The 10,787-nt window shown below is 38.3% G+C and overlaps 1 protein-coding gene across 2 annotated transcripts in view; it reads left to right on the forward strand.

Annotated features, from left to right (window-relative positions):
• dip2ba (disco-interacting protein 2 homolog Ba) overlaps positions 1 to 9,303 on the forward strand; it is a 59,637-nt gene extending 50,334 nt beyond the window's left edge. For both annotated transcript variants that reach the window (XM_041798873.1, XM_041798874.1), the window contains 11 exons: positions 365 to 476; positions 1,117 to 1,226; positions 2,453 to 2,583; positions 2,681 to 2,849; positions 3,344 to 3,514; positions 4,863 to 4,924; positions 5,004 to 5,061; positions 5,698 to 5,772; positions 5,973 to 6,147; positions 6,293 to 6,416; positions 6,706 to 9,303. In XM_041798873.1, coding sequence (XP_041654807.1) covers positions 365 to 476; positions 1,117 to 1,226; positions 2,453 to 2,583; positions 2,681 to 2,849; positions 3,344 to 3,514; positions 4,863 to 4,924; positions 5,004 to 5,061; positions 5,698 to 5,772; positions 5,973 to 6,147; positions 6,293 to 6,416; positions 6,706 to 6,958 — 1,440 coding nt within the window. In that variant the 3' untranslated portion in view covers positions 6,959 to 9,303. The remainder of the gene's footprint in view (positions 1 to 364; positions 477 to 1,116; positions 1,227 to 2,452; positions 2,584 to 2,680; positions 2,850 to 3,343; positions 3,515 to 4,862; positions 4,925 to 5,003; positions 5,062 to 5,697; positions 5,773 to 5,972; positions 6,148 to 6,292; positions 6,417 to 6,705) is intronic.
• Positions 9,304 to 10,787: the final 1,484 nt, after the last annotated feature.

Genomic DNA, 10,787 nt, shown 5'->3' on the forward strand with positions numbered 1-10,787 from the left:
CTCATAACTTCATTGATTGTATCTGTTGTCTAATCATTTAATCAAATCAAACCTAACTTTTTCTAGTTCATGTATAGCTTCACAAGTTCAGAAAGCAGCACTCTTGAGTTTGTTATTGTATTTGTGTTGAAGCACCTACAGAAGGTTTTTTAATTCTAACAAATTCAGTGAAGCATCTTTTACTTCAGACCCCAATAACTGGCAAGTAGCAAGCTAATCAAATTAGCTTTACTTTAGGGATTGATAATACTTCAAGCCTATTTATTTCAGAAACATTTTTAATGGAGGATTTATACTAAACATCATCGAACCATGTTTTTTGTCCATGGACAAAATTTTTCATGTTTTATTTTTTGTGTTCCAGGTGAGCAAAGCAGCCTGCATCCTCACCACTCAACCTCTCATGAGGATCCTCAGGTCCAGGGAGGCTGCTGCCAGTGTCAACATCAAGACGTGGCCCACCATCATTGATACAGGTGTGGTGCTAAGCATGATGTAAAGCAGTTGAAGTTGCATTGGGTTGTTTTTACTGACACAGTCTTCATATTTATAATCATGACCATTTCTTTAAACAAAGTTCTTATGAGAATAATTTCACTGCGTATAATGTAGATGGGATGAATAGAAATGCATAGCTTGGAATTAGCAGTGAAACCGCACAGATGCATCACAAATTTTTCATCCTCCCAGTCATCATTTATTTATTTTTTCATAAGTTTATTTGATAGCGACAATGCAAATCACAAAGTACAACTTTGGCTCGTTACAAACTGATGTTTCACATATAGAGATTATAGCTATTGCTTGTTTCAGTTACCTGTCCTTAGTTAGGCTTTTAGAAAAAGAAAGAAAGAAAGGTAAAAGGAAAAAAAAAATTCACACGTTTACATAAATTTACATACAGACAAAAACAGTTGTTTTAAAAAACTGAAAGACTATAGGCTAAAAATATACATCAAAGTTACATAAAAGTAAAGCAAACATGGTATCAAAAAGCTGGATACTAGGTTGTAGCACATTCCCAAAGGCGAACTGCACCACCACAATAAGACAATTTTTGTCATTTATTTTGCATTGTAAGGAAAATAACCAAAATCTGCTTCCATCTTCCTCCAGATGATCTTCCCAGAAAGCGGCCACCGCACATTTATAAACCCCCCACAGCTGAGATGCTGGCCTACCTGGACTTCAGTGTGTCCACCACAGGCATGTTAACAGGAGTTAAGGTAAATCCTGCTCATAAGTCAAGTATAATAAGAAGCAAATTGTTCATTAATGGCCATAGTCCGATAAGTTAGAGAGGCGTAATGTCTAAAACTTGTTTTGTTTGTCTTATTTTGATGTTTGAAATAAAGGATGCACCCGAACTAGGCAATCCAGGCTTGACCCCCGAGTCCAGTTTGTTTGACCAGTGTGAGTGCTTAATACTGCGCTCAAACATGGTACTCATAGGAGAAGTTAGCATTCTGTACAGTGTAGCTGCTCATGCATGCACATAAGCATTGGTTTGCAACATGGACATGACATATAATTGTTACAACCATCCCTCTAAAAAGTTATTTTTAAAAACATGGAGGGTTCAGAGGGCTCTATTTGACCAAAATGTCCAAAAAGAATGCAACAAAGTGAGGAAAGTTTCTGTCACGTTCTCCTTGTTGCTTTTCATTGTTCTGACTCTGAATGCACTTCTTATATACAAAGCTTACATCATATTGGGATGTAATAACATATGTACAACCATGCATACATCTGCTTGGGCCAGGAGTAGTGTGAGTACAGGCCAGCAGGGCACCAGGGAGACTTCAGCATGGTTTGGGGCAACAAGGCCTAGTGTGACTGCAGAGCCATGTACAAAACATGTACAAAACTGTCTCTTAGTCTGATCACAGAGAAAAGACCCTTCATCAATAATTTAGTTTGACCACCATCTAGTGAGAATTAAAAGCTCAAGATAGGACATACCAAGAGCATGATTTAAAGTAAAAGAAAATGCATTTAATCACCAATGCTTAAACTACATTTTGACATAAGACATTATTTATTCAATTTCAAACCATAATTATTTTAATATCGTAATAACATTTGGAGAGATTTTCAAGTTAACATATGAACAAGTAGGGATTATGAAGTAATTATCAGTTGTTGAATTATTTGCCAGAGATTTGATGAGCAATACAGAGGGTGGTAGAAAATATAGAAATGGTGTAGGCGTAGCGTCATGTCCCACACACAAATTAACATCACTAAAGAAATTTACCATGTTAAATGTATGCCTAAAGGGCCTGATTTTATTACAGTTCCCACATTTGACAGTTACCTTGTGCGGGCCATGAACAGTATTCGGGTACATCTTGCTCACAGCACCAAAGCTTTTGATGAATCTGCTGTTTTAGTGATGGTCTGATGAATGCACATAGTCTTTGTCTGAAAGTCTTTGTCTCTTTCCTATCAGATGTCTCATGCTGCAATCAGTACTCTGTGCCGCTCCATCAAGCTGCAGTGTGAGCTCTACTCCTCACGCCAAATAGCCATCTGCCTGGACCCGTACTGTGGCCTGGGCTTCGTCCTGTGGTGCCTCTCCAGGTACTGCACCATCACAAACACACTAAAAACCATATTTCATACATGCTGGCTGGCCTTTATTGTCACTTGCTTATTCAAATATATGTTATCATCTCAGTGTTTACTCAGGTCACCAGTCCATCCTTATCCCTCCCCTGGAGCTGGAGTGCTCGCTGCCTCTGTGGTTGAGCACGCTCAGCCAGTACAAGATCAGAGACACCTTCTGCTCCTACTCTGTCATGGAGCTCTGCACTAAAGGCCTGGGCACCCAAACAGAGATGCTGAAGGTCAGAGTCATACTCAGACACTCCGTAAATAATCCTGACATATGTGGTTCCTCTTTTAAATATGGCTCTGTTATTTCTGTCTTTGATGATGGAAACTGTAGATCATGGTCCATACCTTAGTTGACCACCAGGACATCAAATAATTCAATGTATAATGAGAACAATGAAGTAAGATGTTTAGGTATTAATCAGTAAACATTAAACATGGGGCCATGTCAAATTCGGTTACTAGGCAGAATGACTGGTCTGTTCTCTAGGCTGTAAGTAATGACTTTCAGGCCATACAAAGTAGACCACACAGCACACTGATGTGACACTAATTTTATTCCTTATAAAACTAACAGGGATTGTGGACAGCACATGGAGGTTTGTGTCTGTTTAAAACTTATGTTTGTGGTTTAGTGACCATATTTTTAAAGTTTCCACTACCACTATGTTCATGTTCAGGTTCATTTCACACTGGACCGTGAATTACTATCTGTGTGTGTCTCCAGGCCCGGGGTCTGAATCTGTCATGTGTGCGGAGCTGTGTGGTAGTAGCAGAGGAACGTCCTCGCCTTGCTCTCAGTCAGTCCTTTTCAAAGCTCTTCAAGGATCTCGGCCTGTCGCCACGTGCTGTCAGCACCGCCTTTGGATCTAGGGTCAACCTGGCCATCGGCCTACAGGTCAGTTCAAAAACAATAGCCCCGTTTTCATCAGGATCTTATGTTCTCCTTTTTCACTCATTCTCTGTGGTGTTTGAAAATGAACTTTTTTAGTCATGCACTTTAAATCCACAAGTTATTATTATTATTATTATTATCACTATTATTATTATTACCTCCGCCAAGGAGGTTATGTGATTGGGTGGGTTTGTTCATTGGTTAGTTTGTTTGTTAGTTTGTTAGTAACATAACTCAAAAAGTTGTGGAGTTTCGATGACATTTTCAGGAAATGTCAGAAATGGCATAAGGAAGAACTGATTAGATTTTGGGAGTGATCCAGATCACCGTCTGGATCCAGAAATTTTTTAAAGGATTCTGTACTATTGGGAGATAGGGCTAACGGTGGAATAGTTATTATTATCAGGAATATCACATATAGTCCAGTATCCAAAGAATACTTGCAAAAATCCCTTCACATCAGATTCACGCTGATGCAGTATGATACAAACGTTACTTATGGGTGCATCAAGTCATGTCTCAACATTACATGTTCTTCCTGCTATTGTTCTTTCTTCCATTTTACTTAAAATAAACTCTAAACATCTGATCAGAAGATGTCACACTTACTCATTTATCACATTTATAATCTTTTTGGTAGTCCAGTATAAATGACAATCTATAACGTGTTGTCAGAGCAAGTCTGGTCTCAGTGATGAAATGTATTGGATCCATTTTGACCATAGTCACTTACATTTCTCATACTGTTGGATCATAGAAAATGTTAGTCTCTCTGTGATGAAAATTTCATGAGCGGTTTTTAACCAGTCTCCAAGTGTTGGAGCATGTGGTTAATACCCACTTCCTGGTCAGGACTTCCTTCCCTCCCACAAGTAATATTCCCATTAGATATTTGTCTGCTGTAAATTGAATATTTAGTGCTATGGCACCAAAATATATTGTTTGAACATCAAATGGAATCAAGATTTGAAATACTTTATAAACACAAATGGACTTCATGCCAGTGGGATTTGAGTTTTGGGCAGCTGCATAGTAATGGTAATGATTGATTACATTTAAACTACATAACCTCCAACCGTTTGTTCACCTTGATGTGTCTTCTGAGTAGGAGTAATAAAAGAAACTCATGATGCTTTTTCATCCAAACTTCCTCCAGCTGTGAGAAGATTTTATTTTCAAACAGTTATTTTATTTAAGATCTGTATTTTTTTTCCTCATAATAGATATGGTACTTAAATTATGTGACATGATATTTTCCCCGCTAAATATTTCCAACAAATAATACCATCACTGAATAACTAAAGTTGCCAAAATCTTGAAACAAAATGTCTTTGTTTTTCCTCTCTGTCAGGGCACTGCTGGTCCAGACCCCTCCACTGTCTATGTTGACATGAAGTCTCTACGGCATGACAGGTAAGACCGGAAACTGATTGACTTAACTGTATTCATCTAAGCAAACAGAATGTTTGATGTGTTTTTCTGTGTCTCTCAGGGTGAGGTTGGTGGAGCGAGGAGCGCCACAGAGTCTTCCTCTAATGGAGTCAGGCACTGTAAGTAGGGATGGATGATGTGGACCAAAATCACTTGTTGATATTGTTAATGGCAAATGGCAAAACAGGATTTATATCTCAATAAATTATTTCTTTCTGTAAAAAATCACTGAACGAAAGTAATAACTAAGTCCATTCCACATGGACAAAAGACAGATGTCACACAGGCACATTTATCAACAGCCAGCTGCATATCAGCTTGTCCATATCCAAGAAAACCATAACATTACTAATGGGTTTATTAACAAAAAAAAAAAAAACAACAACTTTGTAATAGTATGTTTGAATAATGCTTAAATAAAATAAGACAAACAAAATGGTGGTTCCCACAGATTGTCTTGTCGTAAATATGCATATTACCACTAGTGGTTCTTACAGCAAAAAGTCTTTTTATTGAGCTGTAGGCCTGGTAAAATCATCATACAGTATATTGTTATAAACATTAATGACTTGCCTTAAATCTTAATATATCTTTAAAGCTATGAAGATACTTTGCCTTGCCTTAACTATAAGTATTGATTGTTGATGTATAAGAGGTAATTTGTGTGATGTCACACTAGTTACAGACAAAGAGATGAGTGATAAGTAGTTGTTTTATCATTAAAGATACATTTTTGTGTTCTGTTGTCCTCAAAGATCCTGCCAGGAGTCAGGGTCATCATCGTCAACCCTGAGACCAGAGGCCCACTGGGTGATTCACATCTTGGGGAGGTGAGTTTGCAGAGAGGTTTAAGGTTTACTGACATTTAAACATTCATATTTTAACCCTCCCCTGATGATTAAGCATCACGTTGACTGACAAGTGTTTAAAAGGAGGCGGCAATTGATGAATCTGTCTGTAATTGTTGATGTTATATTTACAGTGAAAACTTTGGAGACTTTATTCATCTCATCTGTTTATCTTCATTTAGATCTGGGTAAACAGCCTTCACAGTGCCAGCGGCTACTACACCATCTACGGGGAGGAGAGCCTGCAGGCGGATCATTTTAACACCAGACTCAGCTTTGGGGAGCCCCAAACTCTGTGGGCAAGGACCGGTTACCTGGGCTTCATCAAGAGGACGGAGCTGCTGGATGCAAGCGGAGGTGAGAGGACTTTAGTAATCAGTAAGCAGGGTAGATTTATGGCAGAACAACTTAGTTAAATACCTGAAAAATAAAAAGGACTACAAAATTGAAGCAAGCGCATATTTTGGATAATTTTTAATCGCTTTTCTTCTTACTTCCACAGATCGTCATGATGCCCTGTTTGTTGTGGGCTCTCTTGATGAAACACTGGAATTGAGGGGCTTACGCTATCATCCCATCGACATTGAGACATCTGTGTCCCGAGCACACCGCAGCATTGCGGAGAGGTGAGTTTTTTCCTTTCCATTTTCATAATCTGCAGTTAGAATAAGCAGAAATACATTATTGAGCACAAGTACAGATATTTGTGAAAATATACTGTGATAAAAAGTTTAAGTACAGAAACACATTTCAACCAGGTGTAGCTAAAAACAAGTCATTTTTTGCAAGCTATTTAACTTCAATAATTCTAACTTCAAATATGATATAAGAAACATATTGTTAAAATACAACATTTTCTTGACACACTCACTTAGAAATGACCCCAGTTAAGACTGAGCTCTTCTCCCTCCTCAGTGCTGTGTTTACGTGGACCAACCTGCTTGTGGTGGTGGCGGAGCTGGCCGGCTCAGAGCAGGAGGCCTTGGACCTGGTTCCCCTGGTCACCAACGTGGTCCTGGAGGAGCACCACCTCATTGTCGGGGTGGTTGTCATCGTGGACCCTGGGGTGATCCCTATAAACTCCAGAGGAGAGAAGCAAAGGATGCACCTGCGGGACTCGTTCCTGGCAGACCAACTGGACCCCATCTACGTGGCCTACAACATGTGAACGCCCTCCTGAACTGATGCAGAAAACTGAGCCGGGCTCTGAGCACAGACGGACATGAGAACGTGTTCAGAAGTGACCCCAGTGTTAAACGTCAGACACGTTTAAAAATCACCAAACATTGTGGAAATGTGAGAGCAGTGACTCATGCTCCCCTCTCACAAACTGATCCTTCTTTGCTTCCAGTTGCTCAATCACTGCAGACCAGGTTCACCAGATTACTAATGGGGGGGTAGGAAACTTTGTCTCCTCTGTTTTAGATCTATCAGCTGGAGGAAGCATCATCATCCTCTATGTGCATCATACTTCTCCATGTTTTTTAGAGACATTTTTACTAGCAAACTCAAATCAAAGAAAAAATCCTCCCTCCTTCCATTCCTTAGTTTTTATCCATTCATCTTTGTGTGCTTGTTTTTTCATTCTCACCAAACTTCCCTTCCCTTGTTTCTCAAAGGCAGGATGGTGCACTGGAACTGCTGAGGGGAGCTTGAACTTTTCCCCTCTTGCACTTTAAGTCCTCGCACCTCTGAGTCCACCTCCTGCCTCATGTATGCTGCTTTCACCAGAGAAAGTCCCCATCAGTATTAAAAAGTGCCACCAGCAAGAGGCAAACCTAACATATCACCTTCTCACATGGTGCATGGTGGCTCACGCCTCCTATCAGATATGGTATCTTGCTGCAGACATGCTGCTGGCAATCAAAAGTCCCAAAACATCCTACAAACAGCACTCTTGAATTATCAGTTAGTGTGGGAGAAAAAAAAGACTTGTCATCATAAAAACCTGGATGTTAAAGGTGATCAGTTTGAGTAAGAGTGGGTCCAGTAGGTAGTTCCTTCTTTTAATTGTGAAGTACTAATAAAGTTTGAAAAGCACCAACATTAAGAAGGAGAGTTAAAGCGTTTAGGTGTGCATGCAAATTTAATATGCAGGTGATATTAACATCCAGCTCCTTATTTTTCATTTATATCAGCTGAGAAGAATATCAGCTTCAGGTCTACTTTTTTGCTCCTTACAGACCTCTTAAACATATCAGTTGATTTTTGTGAGCAGATCACGTCAGCTCAGAGTCTTTTCAAGATATTAAAAGTGGCCTGATTATTAGAGAGTTCACCAAAACAGAGAAATCTTTATCTCCTTTTGTGTAGAAAGTATACACAAAAAAGGAGGGAAAGCAGGATCAAGTAAGTTAGTTTTTTTTGTTTGTTTGTTTAGTTTGACAGGATAATAAAAATTTTTCTGGCTTGATCTAATGTGAGGGCAAGTCAGTGCCTTTTTTTGAACCATTGTGACATTCATAAGATGGACTGTTGAATTTCCTACAAGCAAAGCACCAAGAAAGAGGACAAAACTTTGCCTTACTAAACCTGTGGAACTTCAGTGCTTTTAATGCATTATCTTTTATTTCCAGTTGTAATTATTTCTCCATTTGTCACATCAGGACTTAGCTTAAGGCACGTTCATATGATGTTTTTTTTTAAAGGAAGGGGGGTTATTTTGTTCTTTTTCAAAGACTTTTCAGTCATGCCTTTCTCATTTCATCATAAACATAAAACCTAATTCTTTCTGAATGTCAATAAAAGTTAGAAAATGAAACAAAAGTAGGAATGAGCAACAATCAGTTAGCAACCCGTGATTTAAAAATGGCAAATCCTCCTTTAAAAGAAAGAGGAGGTCATAAATGAGGGTAAGGCTATTGTCTGTATACTGTACTTTAGAGGTCAAATACTGTATTACTGGTGTTAATGTGTACATGGATATGAACATTGTCCATATAAAAAAAAACTTGACTGATCTTTCATACTTGACAGGATTTTTCTGCATTGTTAATTTATCACATTGCAAAAGAGACAAAAAAAGGTTTCAGATTATTTTGGCAGGAACAATGTGCACTTTCCCAATATCATTTTCAGAGTGCGTGTGTCCATGAGGGAGTGTATGTGTGTGTGTGTAAGTGATATTTGGCTTTTTCTGGTGCAACAAGGTTTGTCTTTTGTAAGAAAATGATCCCAGATTATTGAAACATTCTTTCTTTTTTATGTCGTCTCCACTGTATTTGAAATTTGTCCATACAAAATTGGAATCAGATATATTTTATAGGGATTCATTGATATTTTTCTGATGTAATCTTTCTTTTAAACTGCACAATTCTTCTGCAGACGCCTGGTTTGATTTAGAAGCAGCACGTCAATAAACCACTTCCTGATTCAGTGGCAGGCACTGAATGCCAGTATATTTGAGTTACTCATGAAAAAATACATGAAGCTTCTGAGCTACATTGTGTGATAATAACTGCTCTGTTGCTACTGTTTCACTCCGACAAGTTTTAATAAAGTTTTATAATTTCATGTTGGCCTTCCAGATTTTTTAATAGACATTGGTGCTATTTCATAAGGGAAAGTTGACAGACTTTGTCCTCCAATGTCATATCAAAGAGCGATTCTTCCTGGATGCCCTTTATGTGTGAAAAGAAGTCATTCTTTTTTGACCATCTCATCATTACTCAGTTCTTTAACTATTTTCTTTCATCATTCATCAGCTCTGAGGTCTGATGAAAACCTCTCAACATGGACGATTCAACTCCATATATCAGCCATTTCCTTTTTATATTTATTTCTTGTCATCAAGTTGTGATGCTGTGCGGAATAATGCACATTTAAAGCCTCCAAAGTTATTCTAAGCACAAAATGTCAAATGTACCTGTGAGGTCATCAAAATTAGGATCTTAAACACAAAAAGCAAACTCAAGGGCCCACAATGTATACCTCAACAACTGTCTGTTCACTATGCATTGTCGAGCTGCAGCAGAGGCGTTTTGAGCAAGTCAATGGTGCGATAACTTCTAACAACATGTCTTACTTGACAAAAACACTGTCACTGTCATTGGGTGTCTTTCATGTCAAATAAAAAAATCCTTTGTCAGAAATCCTCAAGCTGTTTCTTGTTTTTCTTAAGATCGACTTTCTGGAAGCTTCAGGAATCATCTGCTGCATTAAAAGGAAAGTTCATCTTTCTCCCACCAGGTGGCAGTATCACTTCTTCATCTGAACAGGTGCATCATTTCACATGAAAGGTGCTCCCTCTGTGGTGTCAGCCAAATTTTATGTCCTCTAAAAATATTCATTATAACTTCTTAATCATATTTTGAGAAATATTTAAGGAAGCTCTCTGATAAAAGTAAAGGTGTGTCACTGTCTGGCTGATTGTTAAGTAGTCAGAATAACTCTCAGTGGCAGATGAGGGCAAAAATTATAGCCCCAAATAAAACTTTATTTTCTTCCATGAATTATACTGTTGAGCAGAGTAAGTAATTTTTAACACAGGTTTTCCAAACATCCTACTTTTATTTGGAATGCTTACATTTTTTACTTTGCACACAGTAACCAAATTATTTCACAAAAACTACTTTGGTCATGAAAAGGAAAGGCGAGTGTCCCACCTTCTTGGATTTTTGCATCTTGCATGTTTCTTCTGTACCACAGAAGAGACCAAATAACAGAAAAACAAAAACAAAAAAATAATTCAACTGGTTGCCACAGTTACTGCCAGACGTGAGCATTGCATCAATGATATCACTGTTAGATGTTGCTAATATTCCCAGTTTTATGCTTTGTACCTATAATGCCCAGACCCTGACTCTAATGAAGTACTATACATCCATGGTTGTATTTGAATGAACAGTTAGTCTTCTTTTATAAGCTTTCTAAATTTCCTGGCTCAACTTTTCAATCAAACTTCCACAGAAATTGTGTATGGGTGACATGCGTTCCTGTCTAATCAGTTGAATTGTGTTGTAAACTCTGATCCCCTGCCTCTAGAAGTAATACCAAAA

The sequence above is a fragment of the Cheilinus undulatus genome, linkage group 11 (assembly GCF_018320785.1).
Source record: "Cheilinus undulatus linkage group 11, ASM1832078v1, whole genome shotgun sequence".
Lineage (NCBI taxonomy): Eukaryota > Metazoa > Chordata > Actinopteri > Labriformes > Labridae > Cheilinus > Cheilinus undulatus.